This window comes from Mesoplodon mirus (genome assembly GCF_964341445.2).
Source record: "Mesoplodon mirus genome assembly, chromosome: 12".
NCBI lineage: Eukaryota > Metazoa > Chordata > Mammalia > Artiodactyla > Ziphiidae > Mesoplodon > Mesoplodon mirus.
In genome coordinates, this window is record NC_138988.1 from 74,640,126 (window position 1) to 74,662,814 (window position 22,689).

The following is a 22,689-nucleotide window of genomic DNA, read 5'->3' on the forward strand; positions in this document are numbered from 1 at the left end:
TGGCAGAAGAATCTATATCCATAGGCCATTTAAAAATTTGGATAATCATGGGCTTCCCTGGTGGCGCAGTGGTTGAGAGTACGCCTGCCGATGCAGGGGACGCGGTTCGTGCCCCGGTTGGGGAAGATCCCACGTGCCGCGGAGCTGCTGGGCCCGTGACCATGGCCGCTGAGCCTGCGCGTCCGGAGCCTGTGCTCTGCAACGGGAGAGGCCACAACAGTGAGAGGCCCGCGTACCGCAAAAAAAATAATAATAAATAAATAAAAATATGGATAATCATATGTTTTTAAACTGGTGTGTATTTCAAATAGGAAACATCCCTACCAGGCCCTGGGATTTTTAGAACAGAGTTTGGACACTACTGGCTTGGATTCTCAAGAATTGGTGGTTGTTTCTGTCCCAACACCATTTAATTCTTATATATCCTGTTTATCATAATTCTTCAATCCTCTAAACGTCTTGTATTATGGGACGTAATTGTAAGAAATGGAATGACTGTATAGTGAGATAGTATCACGAAGAAAACTGAGTTTTGGTTCTACTTTCTATTTTAGTACAGTGTGAGGTTCGTATTATGATTAATAGCCACTCTTTCATGAATCCCCAGAAGGTACCAGTTCCAATACCTACTTTGTAACAGGTGGTTTTGCCATGTTAACTTCTAAAGTCTCCATAAGAAATAGTAGCAAACCTTGGTAGCAGTATAAAAAAAATTTTTTTTTGATGGGACATATAAAGCAGTTTATTGAGAAGAGTTATAGGTAAAAAGTGCTGTAAGACTTTGGAAAATCTTTTTCTTACTTTACTTCTTCTTACACTCTTTAAGCCCTAGACCCATCTCCTTTAGGAATCTTTGTCTTTTTTCCTTCATCCTTGATATTATTCTCCTTCTCCATTTGTTTTATATCAGTTCCACTAAGCTGATCCTTGGTGAAGATGCACGAAAATGTTCTGTATCCTTATGTATATTTTCAAGAATGTGCTGGTTCCCATTCCATGATGTTGGAATATATTGATTTTCTTATTGAGAGATGAATATAACACTATTCAGCCATTAAGCTAAATAACATGTTTAGATTTGATAAAGCATTAAAATTAGATTGTGTAAAACATTTTGCCAACCTTGACTGAAAGATAACCTTAAAGTATGTTTATAGTAATACTTTTCTACATTAACCTTGAAATTTAGTGGCTCATTCACTGTTAAGTCTAATGTACGAAGTTCTCTGTTAAATACATACACAACTTGACTCGCTGAGAGAAGGTGAGTGATTCTTAACAACATCGAGGAGCAGTTTTCTGACCTTGTTGACTTCTCCCCTTTAGAATCCTCAAAATCAGGTTCTCCTTTATACCTATAAAACTAAATATTACTTGTCCATCCTTAGATAACATTCCTTTGCTTATTCTGGAAATTGGGGATTAGAGAGATGTGAAGCTGTTACCATGGTTTGATGTTAGGTTTTAAAGATCCTAGAATGCCATTCTAAAATTTTTAGATTTATTTATTAGGCATTGGAGTGCCGTGGAATATTGTGGTTCATATGATTCAGTAATATGGATTATTATGAACAGAATGTTTTAGGAAGCTTGATTTGCTGAGATGTAACGTATAGGATCAAATTGAAGAGAAGCTGAAGCTGGAAGATGGGTCAGCTTTTTACAGTAGTATTTTGAGGAGGGAGGCAGAATGGGAAAAAGGAGAATTCATGTACATTTAACATGGTTGCTTTTTTTTTTCTGTTCTTTCAGGATCCTCTTGTGCATTTATCAGAAGATGTGATAGCAAGAACTTATAACATTTTTGCTATTATGTTTCGGTATGCAGTAGAGATATTAACCTGGGAAAAGGAAAGTGAATTGCCACCAGATTTAGAGATGGTGTAAGTACAACCCATTTATTCCTTGTATTTGTATTTGCTTACACTCAATTTTAACCATTTTGATTCTAATTCCTCAAATTAACTTTAATACAGCTAGGATAGAACATAATCTTTTTTAATAATTAGTTTTCAGCATAATAATAACCTTGGTTTTATAGTTTTTAAATATGTGTGAGCCATTTAATTGGTAGAGGTTTTTCCCTGCTGTTGCTTTCGCTGATTTATAGCCATATTTTAGCCACATCAAGGCTCTACCACTGGTTTCAAGCACAGACATTTTTCTCTTCTTTGTGTGATAAAGCTGTTAAGTTAACTCTACAATTCTTTTTGTTTGTTTATGAGATTTGATTAGGGAATGAGCACTTTGATCTAAGTGAGTTTTCTGCTTTGACTAAATGCACAAATTCAATTTTAACCATTTTTGATTCTAAATCTGTATAAAATTTATTCTACACTTTGTGCTTCCTTTAGAGTACATCTAACATTTTTACCATTTGTTCTTAGATTATTGAGGAGATTGCAAATTTGTGATCAGAGAGCTGGATTCTGCTATAGCTGTATTAAGGTTAAGGGCTTACTTTTCTGCATGAATGTGCTTGCCTTAAGCAGCCTTCTCCTCTACTTTTAATTCTAGCCAAGCTTGTTGGAATTGTATTCACAGTTAAGGTTGAATACAAGTGAGAGTCTAAAGGACATTGGTGGTGTTTCTTTTTTGCTTTCTCAACAGTGTTCCAAATAATTAGGTTGTAGGTTGTTTTTTAGTAAAATGAGGAGTTAGTATTCCTTTTTTGGAAATGTTGAAAATGGCTTAGTTACCTCATGACTTTTATCTTCATGTATTTTGAGTTGGAGACCAACTAAGATCTAAATCTGAGATCCAAATTTAGACCGTAGAGAATAGAAGAGTTGTGTTTTTATTTTTCTGTTCCATTGTAAGTTTGGGACCACCAGCATAGAAGGGAAAAGAATCTAACTTGCATCTCTTGTAATGTTTTCCCATCTTAGTAAATGGCATTTCATCTACCCAGAAACCTGAGTCATGCATATCCACTTAGATTTCAGGTCCAGCTGGTTCTCCCTCTGTCAGGTTGTTTACTTCTATTCATCTCCATTACTACTATCCTAGTCCAAATTGCGTTAATTTCATCCTTGGACAACATGACGTCCCTAACTAGACTGCCATATCCACTTGGGTCTCTCATGGTCCATTCTCCACATATAGCCAAAGTGAACTTTAAGACAAATCTGACCATAGCTCCTATTTCACTCTTTCAAATCTTTGATTGCCCTTAGGATGGCAAAATCGAAATCCATTACAAGGTCTTTAAGATTTCTGCCTCTCTCCAGACTAATCTCCTCCTTCCTCCCTGTGCTCCAGCTCCCAGTATTTACCTTTGCCACCTCAGGGCCTTTGCTTTCACTTTCTTCCAGCCCATGGTTTCTCAACCTTCGCACTGTTGCCTTTGGGGGCCAGATATTATGGGCTCTAACTGGTGGACTGTAGAATTTTTAGCAGCATCCTTGGCCCTTACCCACTGGATGCCAGTGGCACTCCCACCCCAGTCATGACAACCAAAAGTTTCCAGACATTGCCCAGTGGTCATCTATGGAGGGTAGAGGAGAATTGACCCCAGTTGAGCACCACTGATAGCCAATTCTGACTTCAGCTCTCAAATTACTTCTTTGGCAGTTCTCTGAACTCCCATACTGGTTTTATCCCACTCTAGCATCCTATCCTTCTTGATAAAAGCCAATTCACATAGATTATATGTATAGTATCTATCTTTCCCACCAGCCGGTAGTGTCATAGAGTGTGGGGACCACAGATGGCTTCATTACAGGTATGTGCCTAGTACCTAGCATGTTCCCTAGAACAAAGTGTGCTCTTAATTAATCATCCTGGAGCAAGGTGATATGCAAATAGATAATATATAATTAATGTTTTATCCCACAGAGAGAAGAGTGACACCTACTATTGCATGCTGTTTAATGATGAGGTTCATACCTATGAACAAGTTATTTATACTCTTCAGAAAGCTGTTAACTGTACACAAAAAGAAGCCATTGGCTTTGCAACTACAGTAGATCGAGATGTAAGTAATTTCATTATATTGATGTCACATAATAAATTAAACTTTTAGTACAGATAAGTTATCCTAGAAAATTGAGTTAGAGGTATATATGTTTAGGCTATTTTTCTTTAATTTCATATGAATATTGACCCAAATATATATTGGGTATAACTGTAAGCTATTGTCAGAAAGTTTAGGAGGAAGCATAGATACAGTTGCTCTCATCCTACACAGTGGTTAGAAATATTCAGTTATGAAAATAGAAATTATAGCAGCCTAGAAGAATAAATGTTGTGTTGTTCAAGGATAACAACTTGAACTTATTAATGGCTTGAAAAATGTTACGATAGCTTTGAAGGAAAATATTTTAATTTTTAACTTAATGAATAGAATAAACATTGTAGATATTAAAAATTGACCAGGGCTTCCCTGGTGGCGCAGTGGTTGAGAGTCCGCCTGCCAATGCAGGGGACACGGGTTCGTGCCCTGGTCCAGGAAGATCCCACATGCCACGGAGCGGCTGGGCCCGTGAGCCATGGCCGCTGAGCCTGCGTGTCCGGAGCCTGTGCTCTGCAACCAGAGAGGCCACAACAGTGAGAGGCCCTCATACCGCAAAAAAAAAAAAAAAAATTGACCAGAGTTGTTATGTGCTCAGATAACACTGTGTTTATTTGTTTACTGTTTCAAAAGTTATTAATACTGAATATAAATATTTTTACAAGTTAATTTCAAATATCTTTATTTACAGGGACGTAGGTCTGTTCGATATGGAGACTTCCAGTATTGTGAACAAGCAAAATCAGTAATTGTGGTAAGTAATTTAAAAATATGTCTACACTCTTATTTTTTATTAGTATAAAACTAGTCCCACATTTTGGTGTATATGAACACATTTTTCTGCCTTCCTGAATGTAAAGCCACATCAATCAAAAATCATGTTTAGGGGCTTCCCTGGTGGCGCAGTGGTTGAGAGTCCACCTGCCGATGCAGGGGACATGGGTTCCTGCCCCGGTCCGGGAAGATCCCACATGCCGCGGAGCGGCTAGGCCCCTGAGCCATGGCCGCTGAGCCTGCACGTCCAGAGCCTGTGCTCCGCAACGGGAGAGGCCACAACAGTGAGAGACCCGCGTACCGCAAAAAAAAAAAAAAAAAAAAAAAAATCATGTTTAAATATGTTACTTGAGCATTGCTTATTGCTTTATCTAGTTTTTTTTTAAGCTATGTAAGATTGATACAGAAAATGAATGTTTAGATGAGATATATATGTATATATTTCTGTCTTCTTATTTTTTTATCAGAGACATCTTAGAAAGATTTTTGCTTTCTGTTTTGTTTTTGATAGGGTTTCACATTACTTTTTAGGAATTAAACTGGCCTTTAGCACCAAGATTAGAATTCAAGGGAAGTTGTTTCTTGGTACCTAATAGCAAGGTATGCTGCATATCCTAATAACATTTAGTGTATAATTTATCTGAAAGAAAACTATTCCCCACATTTAGATTTATTTTTTAAAGTTATAATTTATTATTTTTAACTATTCCATGTAACTGCATTTTATGTAAATGTCCTTTTAAAATATAATTTTATATATTGTGAAATATTTTAAATATACAGATGAAAATAGAGGTAACAGTAAATGCCTGTGTGCTACATTATACCTTATTTTCTTCATACATATTTTAAATAAATAAAATAGTATAGAGGCCCTTGTATTATCCCTTCTAAATCCCATTCCCCTTCCTCCTTCCCTAGAAATAACTACTTTCATTAATTTATCTTTCGTTTTCATACATGCCTTTATATTTCATCTGTTAAATATCCATCCATATTATATGTATTGATTTGGAAATCTTTAAACATTATATAACAAGATTCATACTGAATATATTATATTGCAATTTGCCTTTTCATTCCAGTGTTGTTTCTAGATTTATCTGTGTTGATACATGTATCTGTAAGTATTCCATTGATGACTATACCAAAATTTTTCCATTTTCCAGTTGATGGACAATTAGGATATTTCCAATTTTTTTCTATAACTATCAGTCCTGCTGTGGTCATTTTTTTGTCCTCTTGTTGCATAGAAGCAAAAGTTTCTCTAGGGTATATACCAAGCAATGGAATGTGTGAGCTGTTAGCTTTTGAGCATTTTCAGCTATACTAGATTTTGCCAAGTTAATCTCCAAAATGGTGGTACCAATATACATTCCAACCAGCATTGAAGTAGAGTTCCCGTATCTCTACCGCTTTGTCAAAACTATATATTGTCAAATTTTTTTAATTTTGCCAGCCTGATGTGTATGAATGGCATCTCATCAGTTAAATTTGCACTGCCTTGATTACTGAGTATCTTATTTCATATTTATTGTATTGGTCATTTAAGTTTTCTGTGAATTTCTTGTTCATACCCTTTACCCATTTTTTTGTTATTAGGTTATTTGTCTTTTTCTTACTCATTTGTAGGGGCTCTTTACATAATCTGAATCCTGATCTTTTGTTGCAATATCTTTTCCTAATATGTGACTTATTTTAAGCTTATTTGTGATGCTTCTCCTTGAGCAAAAGCTTTAATTTTAATGTAGCAAAATACATTTTTCTCTTCATGAGTTTGTGTCTTATTTAAGAAATTCTTTATTGATAACTGGACATACTCAATTTAATAATACCTCAGAAACTATACTGTGGTTGTATAAAAAGAACATTCCCATTCTTAGGAAATGTATACTGAAGTTTTTAGGGATAAGGGGACATTATGCATGTAACTTAACCTTCAGTGGGTTTTTTTTTTTTTTTAATGCTTGTGTGTGTGTGGAGAAAGAAAGATAATGTGCAAATGATAAAGCAGTTGGAATAGAATGTTTACAGTAGATGAATCCAGGTAAAGGAGAAGGTGTTTTTTTTCCCTTTACATTTGTTGCTTCATAGTGTTATTTCAGTTTTTCCCTAAAAAATCAGTACTTGTAATCTCTGGTAGTGTCTGCACAGATATACTATATGCATAATATAGAATAGAAAGTCCAGAAATAGATACTAATATGAGGAAAATCTAGGAAACAAGTACATTCTAAGGGAGGAGGAGAGCTTCTTAACCAAGACTAGAACCCCAGGAGTTAGAAAAGAACTTATTTTTGGCTACATAAAAAATTTGCATAGCAAAATATTATAAAGAATGTCAGTAGACAGTAGATTTAGAAAAATTATTTCTAATTCAAAGGGTAGACTTTAATGTTTATAATAAACAGAGCACTCATAGATTATCAAGTAAGGAGCAAACAACAAAATAGAAAAATGGACATAGGGTATGAAAAGACAATCACAACAGAGAAGATCTAGGTGGTAAATATATGTAAAAAGAGACTCAAACTCCCTAGTTTAGTGAAGTGACAGAGATTTCATACCCAACAAGATGGAGAAATTAGAGTGATAAAGTACCTTGCTGGCAGAGATGCAGAGAACAGAAATACTCGTGTAAAAATAAATTGCTACCACGTAATTGGAAAACAATCTAGTAGGCTTCTATTATCTCTCCTAGGAATTTATCCTGTAAAAATATAAGCACCAGTTAGTATGTGTACAGAGATGTTCAGTACTACGTTTTTTTGTAGTCATAGAAGACTGAAAACAGAGACTCTGAATGCCCTTCTCTAAAGAATGTCTAAATAAATCCACACCACAGAATATTATTGAGTCATTAACAACAACAACAAAAAACTGTTAACACAAAGATGCGACAGAATATGTGTAGTATCCCATTTTTTGTAAATCAAAAGCCTTTATAAATGTGTACATATATAATACATATAGATGGATAAAGTATGCAAAGGTGTACTGTGTTAATGTGGGTTATGGAGATGGGATGAACTGGTGGGTAGAAAGATGATCCAAGCAAAAAAGGAAAAGGGGGGAAAACATGTTAAATTAAAAGTTTTGATAGACTTAAATAGACATTTATCCAAAGATGGTATGCAGATTGCCAAAGCACAGGAAAACATGCTCAGTATTACTAATCACTAGGGGAATGCAAGTAAAAACCACGGTAAGATACCACCTCATATCCATTAGGATGGCTATTAAAAACAAACAACAACAACAAAACAGTAACAGAAAATCACAGGTATTGGCAAGGATATGGAAAAATTGGAACCCTCGTTCACTATTGGTGGGAATGTAAAATGGTGCGACCACTATGGAAAACAGTATGGTGGTTCCTCTAAGAATTAAAAATAGAATTGCCATATGATCCAGCAGTCTTGCTTCTGGGTATATACACAAAAGAATTGAAAGCAGGGTCTCATGTTCATAACAACATTATTCACAGTAGACAAAAGGTAGAAGCAACTTTAGTGTCTATCAATGGATGAATGGATAAACAAAGTCTATACACATACAATAGAATATTATTCAGCCTTAAAAAGGAAGAAAATTCTGATACATGCTACAGTGTGGATGAACCTTGAGGACATTATGCTAAGTGAAATAAGCTAGTCACAAAAAGATATTATAAATAATGTATGATTCTGCTTGTATGAGGTACCTGGAGTGTTTGATGGGTACAGAGTTTTAGTTTCGCAAGACAGAGAGTTCTGGAGACTGGTTATACAACAATGTGTGCTTTACAGAACTGCACACTTAAAAATGGTTAAGTTGGAAAGTTTTGTGTGTATTTACTACAATTTTTTTAAAGTATTGATAACATCACATTTGTGCAATGAAGTAAATTATTTAAATTAGTGTGTAATTACATTAAAAAATTAGTTTAAAGACATAAAGCCAATTTAAGCATTTAAATAATTTATAATTGGTGGGGCAGATTTTCAAATATAAGACCAAAAATTCAGGTTACTTAAAGCTGTAACTTCTTACTTTTTTATAAGAATCCTAAGATTCCTTCTAGAAAATTAGAATACGAGTAAAGCAAGCCACATGGTATTTTTCTTACACACATACATGAAAAACTCCCCTATAATGAGAGTGTAGCTATATTAAATAAAAATATTAACTTCTTTCTCTAAAATAGCCTTTTTAAGTTTGTTTTTTCATCCTGCCATTTCTTTTTAAGAGAAATACCAGTAGACAGACAAAGCCACTCAAAGTTCAAGTTATGCATTCGTCTATTGTCGCACATCAGAATTTTGGTTTGAAACTTTTGTCTTGGCTGGGAAGTATTATTGGATATTCAGGTAGGTTCATACTTGTGCTAATTGACTTAAAAATGAGCTCATATGCCTTTGCAAAACTGTTTTGGAAAAAATAGCAAGTGGAATCGTTTTTTTGCTTTAGTTTCATGTTTTAAAATACCATCTCATAATATTTTTATACATAGAAAAAAATCTGTTTCCTACTTTTGATCCACGGGATCTTTTTATATGCATACAGAGGAGTCTGTGTTCAAATAAATGCAGGAAACGGTGGGTTAAACAATTGTAAATGACTATAATATGCTAATGAAACCTAAATCTTACCAACTTGATAAAAGAACCTATTTCTTAATGGCATATCCTGTGGAATTCTCTTCCACAAAGCAAGCTGCATAATGCTACTGTATATAAAACCTAAATGATTAACTGTTTAAAGGATGTCTTTGTTTTGACTTCTACGACTTATGGTTACTAATAATTTGCAACCCTGAAAATTTGCAAATTTGAAGTTACTGTGTATTTGAGTTTTTGTTTTTCCACAGTCTACAAATTAGATAATCTTTTAAAAGTAGTGATAAACAGAATTAGAACCTTCACGTCCAATGCCAAAAATACAAGTTTGTTGTGTAACACTGAAGAGTAAACTAGGAATCGATCTAAGCTGTCATACTGTTCTTCAGGCAAGAGAGGTGGTTTGAATAAATGACATTCCAATGTTTGCTATAAAGAAAATTTCTAAAACATTTGTATTAAAAGGCTACTAGAAAGAGTATTGCCACACTGTGAATTGACAGGTGAAAATATGGAGGTGTGGAAATTTAGGAGAACGTGTTTGTTTAATCTAAATGTCTTTCCAATTATTTCTCTCATCTTTTTTTCTTTTTTTTGGCTTTGGTGTTTTCCATTGGATATCTATATGCCAAGTACTGTGCTACAGCATTAATGAATAGTATCATGGAAGCAGTTTTCTGCTGAAAATTTTCTTTGAGAAAATGTATTTACCGTCAACAATTTAAAGACCTTATCATCTATTATTTAATTCGTATATAAAGTTTTCTCTTTAGCCTTGTAAACAATTTCTATTTGGTGACTCTTAAAATTAAATTTTAAAGTTACTCTATTTTTTTAGGGTTTTTTTCGGATTATTTTGCATGCTTGTAGAAGACTTAAAAACAGTGATTTTAAATATAAAATATGCAACTAGAAGGTATTAAAGTTCTGGTTTTATTAATGCTTATATATAGTTTTTAAGTTTAGCATTTAGAATATAAGGGAATTTGCCAAAACCCCTCATATAGTAGGTGTACATAAGTACATAGTGTATTTTTGTTTAATGAAGAAGATTTTACATAACATTAATAAAATGGACTGGTATATATTAAAGTACAGAGGTATTCTTTCTTTTAAATGGTAGCACAATTTTATATTATACCTATCTTCAGTTACCATGGGATATGTAACAATTTTACTGTAACCTGGTTTAATTAGCATAGATGCTTAAAGAACCATGTTTATTTCAGTGGCTTTTGGGTTCTTTGTTGTTTATTTAAATTCTTTACAGCATAAGAGGTCATTGCTGTTCTGATACACATGTATTTTGGTATTCTGGAATAAGAGTTGGTGTATAATGCAAGATTTGGAATTTTTCTCCATTTTGTGAACATGTTAATAAAATAGTTAATATGTTTACTTTTTCTGAATAAATTTGACCTTTAGTTTAAAAAAAAGTAAGACTCTATAGTAGATCCATTTGAAAATTTCTACTAATATGTCATTTTATTTTAATATTTGAACTTACTGTTTCTTGACTACCTTTTTTCTTGTTTTAAGATGGTCTTCGCCGAATTTTATGTCAAGTTGGTTTACAAGAAGGGCCAAATGGTGAAAACTCTTCTCTAGTGGATAGGTTGATGCTTAGTGATTCCAAATTGTGGAAAGGTATGTATCTTAACTACTTTTAAGGTATAGGGGAACTTACACAAGTAATTGGGATGTTAGTTTCTTTTTCATTTGGGGGGGTATCTAATAAATATATTTATGGTTTTTAGAATTAACACATGCAGTCTTATTCTTTGGGGAAAAAACAGATTTGGGGATCCATGATCCAAATTAAATCACCTTTATGTTTTGTTTGAAAAATATATTTAGAAAAACTGATTAAGGAACACATGTAGAGGGCCTCCCTGGTGGCTCAGTGGTTGAGAGTCCGCCTGCCGATGCAGGGGATGCGGGTTCGTGCCCCGGTCTGGGAGGATCCCATATGCCGCGGAGCGGCTGGGCCCGTGAGCCATGGCCGCTGGGCCTGCGCGTCCGGAGCCTGTGCTCCGCAACGGGAGAGGCCACAACAGTGAGAGGCCCGCATACCGCAAAAAGAAAAAAAAAAAAAAAAAAAAAAGGAACACATGTAGAGTGTTGCTCTTGACACTTAAAATACAGTTGATCGGGCTTCCCTGGTGGCGCAGTGGTTGAGAGTCTGCCTGCCAATGCAGGGGACACGGGTTTGAGCCCTGGTCCGGGAAGATCCCACATGCCGCAGAGCAACTGGGCCTGTGAGCCACGGCTACTGAGCCTGCGCGTCTGGAGCCTGTGCTCCGCAACAAGACAGGCCACGACAGTGAGAGGCCCGCGCACCGCGATGAAGAGTGGCCCCCGCTTGCCACAACTAGAGAAAGCCCTCGCACAGAAACGAAGACCCAACACAGCCATAAATAAATAAATAAATAAAGCAAAACTGTCAAACAAAAAGAAAATATTAAAAAAAAAAAATACAGTTGATCATATGAAAACTTTGGAAATGTAATTTTTGGCTTGTTTGATACATCCTTATCTTACATCTGCTCTTTTTGTGAAAGGTGCTAGGAGTGTGTATCATCAGTTGTTCATGAGCAGTCTACTTATGGATTTGAAATACAAGAAACTGTTTGCTGTTCGATTTGCAAAGGTAAGTAGTTTCTCACTTTTAAAGATTAACAAAACAGGTTATATACAGAGTAACTGTAGTCCATGATTATATCCAGTGTTTGTAAAATTAACAGCTGATAGTAGTATGTCAGTGCATTGATTTTAAATTCTAAGAAACTTCATAAATGATCTTTTTATCTTTCATCAATAGAATAAAATTCTAGCAGTGAGGTTTTTCTTGTTTATCATCTGCCATGATAATGTGAATATCCACCTCTGTAGTGTGTATGATGTGAAATGATAAATGAAGACTTTAAACCTATGTCACTGAATTATGTTATTCCTATTAAATTTTGTGTAAGAAAAGATAATTTTAGTTGAAACGACCTGTATATTTGGATGTGATTTAAGAATCATAACTCTAGGTTGTTGATATTATTGAATTATGTTCTTCTCCCTTTCAGCAGCATGCGATTAAGCTAACTGCTTGGTTTTTTATTCACCTGAATTAGGGGTTATTAACAAAGGAAACATACAAGAATCATTTGGGGAGCTCTTTCAAAATGCATGTGTTTGCATTCCATTCTCAAACCTACTGAAGCAGATTCACCAAGAATGGGGCCCAAGCATGTATACTTTGAAAGAGCCATCAGGTGACTCTGACAGGCATCCAGAAGTAATGAAAGTCTGGTTTAATCAGAGACAATGTAAAGCTGCTGTGATTTGGCTCCACCCATGTACAGTGACGTCCCAGGATTTTAGTAGCTGTTACTCCTATTTGAGCTCACAAATTGCCATTGTGCTAAAGAAGATTGTATAGTGAATCGATATTTACACAGAGTTTAGTTGGTACATTCCAGTTATCATTCTCATAGAATATCTTATTGACTCCTCCAGCACTGATTTTTCATTATAATCCTTAAACATTGGTCATTGTGGATTAGAGGTGAATCTCCCCCTTGTTGTTTAGAATTACCAGCAGTTGCAGAGAGATTTTATGGAGGATGATCACGAGCGAGCAGTGTCCGTGACTGCTCTGTCTGTCCAGTTCTTCACCGCACCTACTCTGGTGAGTAGTGCTTGCCTTTTCTTTGTAACTGATAGTTGGCACTCCTTGCCTTTTTTTGCCTTCTTAATAGAACTATGAGCGTTTGCAGAGTGATTATGTGACAGATGACCACGACAGAGAGTTTTCAATCGCAGACCTCTCGGTTCAGATTTTCACAGTCCCTTCACTTGTAAGTACTAAAAGACTAAGAAGAATTTTCTTGTTTTCCATTAGAAGAAGTAAAGCCTTAAAATAATAGAGAACTGAGATCTGTATATTCCTGAATAGAAAAATATTTTATTAATGGGTGATCAGACTTCAGATGCCTTCAGTCATACTAGAACATGTATCTTTGAATGTGTAATCTGGAGGGGAAAGTCATTTGAACTTAATCTGTACTTTCTCATAGTACTTCCCCGAGGTTTTGAACTGATGAGTTAAAATCAAACTCATTAGTTTAACAAATTTATCCATTAGAAACAGCATATTGTGGGAATTCCCTGGCCGTCCAATGGTGAGGACTCAGTGCTTTCACTGCCTGCAAGTTCAGTCCCTGGTCGGGGAACTAAAATCCTGCAAGCTGCATGGCGCGGCCAAAAAAAGAAGAAACAGCATATTGTGTATAATCTCACATTCTAAGAAGCCTCCTTTTCCCTGCTAAGGGAAAGGGTAACTAAGGCAGTTGAATCATGATGATTGGGTGATCTTGTACTAAGTTTCACTAGTTGTTCCAGGAGGCATCACTATGTTTTAGTTCTGTTGAATAATTTATTAATATTTAATTCATTAAAAAAATTTACTGAGCACCTATTATTTATTGGCACAATTCTAGGTTTTTGGGAATGAACAGTGAACAGACATGGGCCTTGCCCTCATGGAACTTACAGTAGGGAGGGAAAGACTCACATAAATGGTAACTAAAATTATAATAAAAACTGAAGAATTCTGTTGTTTTGATAGAGTAGGAGAGATCTGACCTTTTCCCACAGTTCAGAAGAGGATTCTGTAGGGAAGGTAACTTTATGCAGGAGCGTGAAGAGAAATCATGCATAGGAACCAACACTTGAGAAAATCTTGAAGTAGGGAAGGGAAGAGAAGGGAAGAAGTATGGTCGAAGATCCTTGAACACGGAGTTAAATGAGACCAGAAACATAGGCAAGGGCCTAATTGTATGGAGTTAAGAGTATTCTACAGTTATTTTATTAACAAGGTGTTATGTTCCAGATTCTTTTTTTAATGACTGTTTTTTCCCCAGATTATTTTTATGTTCAAGGGTATATTCTAGGACAGTTGAAGCTGTCTGAAGTCTATTTAGCCACTAATGAGATATTTTGCGCCAAATTAAGGACTTTGGTTTTTCTCTTAAGAACATTGGAAGGCACTGAAGAGTTTTAGGTGGCACTTATATCATCACATTTGTGATTTTTAAAAGATGATGCTTCTTGTAATTTGGAGAACAAATTTGCAGGAGCAGTAGTGGATGTGGGAAACCTGTGGGGATTGTGGCAGCGGGTACAGACGTTGTGAGAGATATGTAAGTAGTGAAATCTACTGACGGGCCACATGTTGGGTTTGAGGAATATTAGGTTTGGTGAATGATTGGTTGTTGGGTTTGAGGGGAAAATATAAAGGTGATTGCTGGGTTTCTGACTTTTGTAACCAAGTGGAGAATGAGTAGAACTTATAAAAAGGGAAAGTGTTGCTTTCAGTTTAGTCAGGGATGAGTTTGAGAAGCCTCTGAGACAATCCCATGTGTATTCAAATCTGTTTCTCTCCTCAATTGATCCTTTTGTCCATTTCCATGCCAGTACCAAGTTTTAATAATATTAGCTTACTATTCCATTTTGATATTTTATAGAGCTAAATCTTCTTTCATTATTCTTTTCAAAAAAATTCTTAATTATTTTAGGCTTTTTTTAAGAGAAGAACTAAAATCAGTTTGTCAATTTCAGAAACCACATTAGGGTTTTTGACTGAAAAGATGTTGTATTTATAGATAATATGGGAAGAACTGATATCTTTGCAATATTGCGTATCCCCATCTAGGAACATAACTTGTCCTAAAAGTGTTTATGTTTTATATTTTTGACACTATTGTGAATTATTCACATTTTAATCTCACTATGGCTAATATGTAAGGAAACTACTGATTTTTGGGCTTCCCTGGTGGCGCAGTGGTTGAGAGTCCGCCTGCCGATGCAGGGGACACGGGTTTATGCCCCGGTCCAGGAAGATCCCACATGCCACGGAGCGGCTGGGCCTGTGAGCCATGGCCGCTGAGCCTGCGTGTCCGGAGCCTGTGCTCCGCAACGGGAGAGGCCAAAACAGTGAGAGGCCCGCATACCACAAAAAAAAAAAAAAGAAAACTACTGATTTTTATATATCCATCTTGTATCAGTCTGGTTTTCTTATTAACATTTTATCTAATATTTTGTGTTGATTCCTTGGAATTTCTAGTAATCTACAAATAATAATTTTTGTTTTTTTCTGATATTTCAACCTTTTATGTTTCTTGTCTGACTCCTTTAGTTAGAAGCACTAGAAAAATAACATGTATTCATTATTCAGAGCATATTTATTTAGCACCTTTATTAACTAGGCACTGTTTGGGGCTCTGGAGATAAATATAGCAGTAAACAAGACAAAAGACCCTGTTCCCATGGGATTTATAGTGCAGTTGGGGAGAGACAGATGTATATAATATTTACATATTTATATATTTATTATAAATCAGATGTTGAGAAGTGCTGTAAAGTAGGAAAGCGGGTTAAGGGGTTAGAGAGTGACAATGGAAGGGTCATATTTTATACAAGGTTATCAAAAAGCCTCTCAGAGAAGTGGTGTTTGAACAGAGACGTGAGGGAGTGAGTGATGTGACTAACTGGTGACAGAGCCTCCTAGGCAGAGGGAACAGCAAGTGCAAAGTTCTGAGATGAATGTGCACTTGGCATTTTGGAAGAAAGAACCCAGAACAGGCCAGTGTTGCTAGAGTGAGTGAGGAGGAGAATGATCCATGAGGTCATTGAGTCTGGGGATAAGGGGAACATGGGAGTGGATTAGTGCCAGACCTTGAAGGCCATTGTAATACAAGTACTTATATTTTTTTGTCTAAAGAAAGTAGAAAAAGGGAAATAGTAAAGAACAGAAATTAATAAAACAAAGTAAATGTACAAAAAAGATTTTTCTTTGAAAAAAAAGGGATGGGGGTAGATCTCTAGAAAGTCTAGTAAGAAAAACAAAAATTTTTATTTAAAAAGGACTACAAAAAACTACAAATCTTACAGATTTTAAATAGAAAATAGGCAATATTAGGATCAAATTAATCAATATAATTGGAAATTTGGATGAAATGAACAAATTCCTACGAAAAAAACACAGGTTGTTAGAAGAGAAACAAGAAATAGAAAATTTTAATTAATATAAAAATCTTCTCACAAACAAGTCCCCAGGCCCAAAGGCTATACTGGGGAATTCTTCCAAATATTTAAGAAAAAAATAATACCTGTCTTATATAACTTTTTCTAGAAAACAGAGAAAGAGAATATACTTGCCAATTTAATTAAGTCCTCTGTAATCTTGATACCAGAACCCAAAAATTACAAGAAAAGAAAATTACCATTTAATTTCTCTCACAAACGAGGTTGCACAGATTGAATCAAGCAATATACAAAAAGGATAATACATCACAACCAAGTTTGGCTTTATTTCCTTAACGCAAGAGTAGTATACCATTTGAAAAAAAAAATCAACTGGCGTAATTCAACTTATTAACAGACAAAAAGGAGAGAAAAGATCATATTAGATGCTTTTCCTGAATTCATGATTTAAAACGAACGAAAAATACCTCATAGCAAATGAAATAGGAATGAAAGAATTTATTTAATCTGATAAAATACCTGAAAACAAAGCAAAAAGTAAAAACCCAAAGCAAACATTATGCTTGATGGCGAAATAATAAAAGCTTTTCCCCGAGACCAGAGTTTTTTCTTAGGTCAGTGAAATCACATATACTCATTTAGTTGTCTCAAAATTGACTAATATAGCAAACAAGAAGGAAAATCCTTTTACTTAACTTGTCAGCACCTCCCCTCCTTCGAACTTGAACTTAGTCTTCACTGTCTAGGAAAATTAACAGAAATTAATCCTATTGACTTTTGAGCTTTTTGGGGCCTAAGTCCTGGCAATGGGATGATGATTTATGAGTTTTTCAAAGGTATGTTTAACTATATCGATTTTCTCCTTATCTGATGACTTTACAGCTTAACCTCTACATTAGAATACAGTTTTACTATATTCTTAGACATCTAACTTCTGCATTGTTTTGTCTTCTTTGAGGGGTTTGGTGATATCAGTCAAAATATACACCTTAACCCAGTAATTCCACTTCTAGGAAATTATTCTATAAATATCCTTGCAACTGTACATAGTAGATATTTGTTGCAGTATCTTTTGTGATAAATAGCATAAGACTGGGAAAAACCCACATATCTCACAGTAAGGGCCTGGCTAATAAAGTATGATAGAAAAGAGTACTGGGGATAATTTAAAAGAATGAGGGAATTTATATGAACTGGTATGGGACAGTCTCCAAAATATATCAAGTGAAAAAACCAAGTGCAGAACAGTGTTTATAATATGCTATCCTTTGGGCAGGGGGGGAGATCATTATACATACCCATACTTATATCTACTTAATAAGTTATCCATGTACTATAAATGTATATATGTGTGTATATATGCATACACGTATATATTATATACACACCATCTCTGGAAGTATATGCAAGAAAACTGCTAACAGAGATTGCCTTTGCAAGGGGGACTTTGGGAGCTAGGAGACTTAACTTTTTACCTGTTTTTTGCATCATTTAAGTGTATTTACTTATTCAAAAATACATTAATATGTATATCTGTATATAGAAAGAAAAACAAAAAAATAAATCTCAACTAAGATTAAGAGGAAATAATGGTTTCGTACTGAGTTCTACAGAATCTGTGATATAAACCTGTGAATCCTAGAATAATTATACCATACCATTATAGGTGTCTAAATGTCTCAGTTAAGGAAAATTTGCAACCTGGTTCAGATCCCCCACCCTGAATTGTCTTTGAATAATGAGCCTTGGATCTGTCTCCTTACATTCTGGCATCTTTCTCCGTGATATAATTGTTGCTTCATACACGTGGCAATTGGAGTAAGTAATTGTTATTTAGAAATACACAAAAATGCATTTATGATATTACATAGTTGTGTTGAAAATGGTCTAAACTGAAAGAGCTAACCAACATTGGTGACTTTCTTTTTTAGCTTTATGGTAAATAGTTTTTTATTACCATGTACTCTGATATACTTTGTCCTAGGCTCGGATGCTCATCACAGAAGAAAACCTAATGACCATTATCATTAAGACGTTTATGGATCATTTGAGACATCGAGATGCCCAGGGCAGGTTTCAGTTTGAACGATATACTGCTTTACAAGCCTTCAAGTTTAGGAGAGTTCAGAGCCTTATTTTAGATCTTAAGTAAGTTTTCACTTAATTATTGAACCAGTTGCAACTTGTAAAAGGTCATTGTTTGTCCATATATCCATTGCTGTTTTTGTGTTGTTCAGGTATGTGTTAATTAGCAAACCAACTGAATGGTCAGACGATCTGAGGCAGAAGTTCCTAGAAGGATTTGATGCCTTTTTGGAATTACTCAAATGTATGCAGGTATGTATAAGCTGACACATTTCAAAAGTGAAACATTTACTTTCTCCCTTTTTCGGTTCGCTGAACTAAATACCTTTCTGTCTGTGTATTTTTTTCATACTGGGCACATTTTTAAAAGAATAATTTGGATAGCTACAATTTGGATCAAGAAGCTCCTCTTAATTGGAAACTCTTAGAAAGGTGTAGAATGCATGAGATCCCAGCAGAGGTTCTGACATCTGCTGTACTTCTGTATTTGGTTATTCTTTTGGTTACCATTAATGTTCTTTCCTTGGGGGTTGCAGATGGTTTTGTTTTGAATATGCTTACATGGAAGTATTGTCAAATTAGTTATTTAGGAAACTATAATGTTTGTCTTCTTAATATTTCCATATTTTTCTTTCATTGATACCATATTTATATGATATAGTATAGAACTCTCCCCCCCCCCCATTTAATTTTCTTTTTGGAAACACTTCTGTATACAAAATAGAATCTAGAAGCAGAAACTGGTATAGTTAACCAGTTTTTTGTTGTTTTGGTTTTGTTTGTTTGCTTGTTTGGGGCCATGCCTCGAGGCTTGTGGGATTTTAGTTCCCCAACCAGGAATTAAATCTGGCAGTGAGAGCACAGAGTCCTAACCACTGGACTGCCAGGGAATTCTCCTTCAGAAAACCTGAGGAATATCATTATGATTCCTTTAGTAGCTTTCTGGCTTTCTTAAGAAAGGAATAAGCAAAGTTAACCTGTCATTTTTAGGATATATTCTAGTTCCCATGTTGGTGGTGGTTTCTGGGTGTTTTATTATAGTACTTCTATTTTTTTCCTTGTACCTATAGAAAGAGTATCTACCTTGGTCATTTTGAATACTTGAAGTGTCCTGTATTTTCTATTATTTTTAATCAGTTCCAGTGCACCAGGGTAGTTAGGCTAGTTTCTAAAAAAGTTATATTCTTTTGTATTAAAAGCTGTTTATCTTTTCCTTGTTTTGCTTTCTTTCAGTCGCTATGAAAACTTTATTTATTTATTTATTTATGGCTGCATTGGGTCTTCGTTGCTGCGCGGGGGCTTTCTCTAGTTGTGGCGAGCGGGCGCTACTCTTTGTTGCGGCGCGCGGGCGTCTCATTGTGGTGGCTTCTCTTGTTGCAGAGCACGGACTCTAGTCACGCAGGCTTCAGTAGTCGTGGCTTGCGGGCTCTAGAGCTCGGGCTCTGGAAGACAGGCTCAGTAGTTGTGGCGCACGGGCTTTGTTGCTCCACAGCACGTGGGATCTTCCCAGATCAGGGCTCGAACCCATGTCCCCTGCCTTGGCAGGTGGATTCTTAACCACTGCGCCACCAGGGAAGCCCTATGAAAACTTTTAGTTACAGATTACAAATAAATATAAAAATTTTATTTTAGTATATTATAAAACATATTTATAAATTCAATAGCATTTTAAAGGTCTGTCAAGTTTCTTCTGACAGTTTTTTCTATGGATGATAGAGCTAAAAAGGGATTTGAAGGATTGTTGCAGTGAAGTATATACATTTTATTGTCTAAAACATGTAGAAGATTGCCTCTAAAATAAGTTGTTCTATACTGGGATTTTTTATTTATAAAATTTTAGAGAATGTTATATAAACGTGTTATTTAAGAAGTTGGACTTCTCATACTACTTGAAACTTCCTGTTAGAACTTTTACTTTATATGTTTTTGTAATCAATATTTCTTCTGCATTATTTCTTAAGTTTCAATGTAAAAGAACAGATGTAATTTTAGTTTGTTTAAAAATCTTTTCATTCCTTTTAAGGGAATGGATCCAGTTACACGTCAAGTAGGACAGCATATTGAAATGGAACCAGAGTGGGAAGCAGCCTTCACACTACAAATGAAATTAACACATGTCATTTCAATGATGCAGGACTGGTGTGCTTTAGATGTGAGTCTCTTCTGGGGTCAGGGATAGGAGATAAATGGAGGAGAGACAGAGATAAACAATTTCCTAAGTAAAATCTGAGGCAGTTTGGAGAGGATAGTGGTGATATGTTCATAAAACAGCATATTTTCTGCTTTCACTTGTATATTCAGTAAAAGTTCAAATTCTGAAACCTTTGAAAATCTTGGAAGTTAGATAAAGGAGGATATAATCCACACTCTCTCTTCTTTTATGTTACTATCTTTTATATATATATATATATATATATAATCCCATCAAGATTTTGAGCATATAAAAAGAAGTTTATAAATTTATCCAAAAATGAAATTTTACTATTGGTACATTTGTCCTATGTCTTAAAATTATTTTGGCCTTCCTTTGGCTATAAAATCTAGATGAGAGCTTGTGTAAGTTGGGAGGTCAGAGAAGGCTTCTGTGAGATCTGAACTATGTGTCAGAGTTAACTGATCAAAGAGTAAAGAATATTCCTGACTGAGGGACAGCTGCATCATGCTCTCTGATGAGAACGAGTATGGTTCCAGGAGCTGTGAGAAGGCTCTGGTCAGAACAGAGGTTGAAAATAGAGAAGTAAACAGGTGCCTGGCTTTGCAGGGCCTTGGAAGCCATGGAAAGAAGTTTGAATTTTATTTTAATTAAAGTGGGACGCCATTCGAGACTCCCAAGCAGAAAAGTGACATGATCCAATTTACATGTTTTTAAAAGTTACTCTGTGTGGAGAATGGATGGAAGAGGGTAAGAGTAGAAGCAGGGAGTTCAGTGGAGACATGTTGGCTTTCCTTTGAGTTACTGGAAATAATCAGTGGTCAGGTTTGAGAGAAATTTAGATGAAATTGCCAGCTTGGTAATAGACTGGACAACCGGGAAAGAGGAAGAGAGCCCAGAAATAAACCCACACATTATGGTCAATTAATCCATGACAAAGGAGACAAGAATATGCAATGGAAAAAAAATGGTCTCTTCAGTAAGTGGTGCTGGGAAAACTGGACAGCTACATGTAAAAGAATGAAATTAGAACATTTCCTCACACCGTATACAAAAATGAACTCAGATTAAAGACCTAAATGTAAGACTGAAAACCATAAAGGTTCTAGAAGAAAATATAGGCAGAACACTCTTTGACATAAATCATAGCAACATTTTTTTTTTGGATCTGTCCCCTAAGGCAAAGGAAACAAAAGCAAAAAAGAAACAAATGGGACCTAATTAAACTTAAAATCTTTTGCACGACAAAGGAAACCATCGACAAAACAAAGAGACTGCCTACTGAGTGGGAGAAAATATTTGCAAATGATATGCCCAATAAGGGGTTATTATCCAAAATATATAAATAGCTCAATATCAAAAAAACAAAATTGGGCAGAAGACCTGAATGGACATTTTTCCAAAGGAGACATACAGATGATCAATAGGCACATGAAAAGATGCTCAACAGCGCTTATCATTGGAGAAATGCAAGTCAAAACTACAGTGAGATATCACTTCACACCTGTCAGAATGGCTGTCATCAAAAAGACCACAAATAACAAATACTGGCGAGGATGTGGAGAAGAGGAACCCTTGTACACTGTTAGTATGGATGTAAACTGGTGCACTGTGGAAAACAGTATGGAGTTTCTTCAAAAAACTAAAAAGAAAACCACCATATAATCCAGTAATTCCACTTCTGGGTATTTATCTGAAGAAAACAGAAACACTAATTCAAAGAGATACATGTACCCCAATGTTCATAGCAGTATTATTTTCTTTCCGACTCACTTCACTGTGTATGATAGTCTCTAGGTCCATCCATGTCTCTACAAATGACCCAATTTCCTTTTTATGGCTGAGTAATATTCCATTGTATATATGTACCACATCTTCTTTATCCATTCCTCTGTGTGAAGTAAGTCAGAAAGAGACAAACAAATTTCGTATATTAAAGCATTATTTACAATTGCCGAGATATATGGAAGCAGCCTAAATGTCCATCAGTAGATGAGTGGATGAAGAAGATGTGGGGCGGTGTGCGTGTGCAG

The 22,689-nt window shown here is 35.4% G+C and overlaps 1 protein-coding gene across 5 annotated transcripts in view; it reads left to right on the top strand.

Annotated features, from left to right (window-relative positions):
- UBR2 (ubiquitin protein ligase E3 component n-recognin 2) overlaps positions 1-22,689 on the top strand; it is a 117,170-nt gene that overhangs the window by 41,653 nt on the left and 52,828 nt on the right. For 3 of the 5 annotated variants that reach the window (XR_014295456.1, XM_082637828.1, XM_082637830.1), the window contains exons 5-14: positions 1,753-1,883; positions 3,838-3,976; positions 4,704-4,766; positions 9,015-9,135; positions 10,924-11,031; positions 11,946-12,034; positions 13,134-13,232; positions 18,404-18,567; positions 18,657-18,756; positions 20,528-20,656. Coding sequence is in view for 4 of the 5 variants with exons in the window: in XM_082637828.1 (XP_082493954.1) it covers positions 1,753-1,883; positions 3,838-3,976; positions 4,704-4,766; positions 9,015-9,135; positions 10,924-11,031; positions 11,946-12,034; positions 13,134-13,232; positions 18,404-18,567; positions 18,657-18,756; positions 20,528-20,656 (1,143 nt within the window). In the remaining variant the exon portion in view is untranslated. Of the gene's footprint in view, positions 1-1,752; positions 1,884-3,837; positions 3,977-4,703; positions 4,767-9,014; positions 9,136-10,923; positions 11,032-11,945; positions 12,035-12,964; positions 13,064-13,133; positions 13,233-18,403; positions 18,568-18,656; positions 18,757-20,527; positions 20,657-22,689 lie in introns of all 5 variants that reach the window. The other 2 variants (XM_082637829.1, XM_082637831.1) reach the window with 1 other exon arrangement.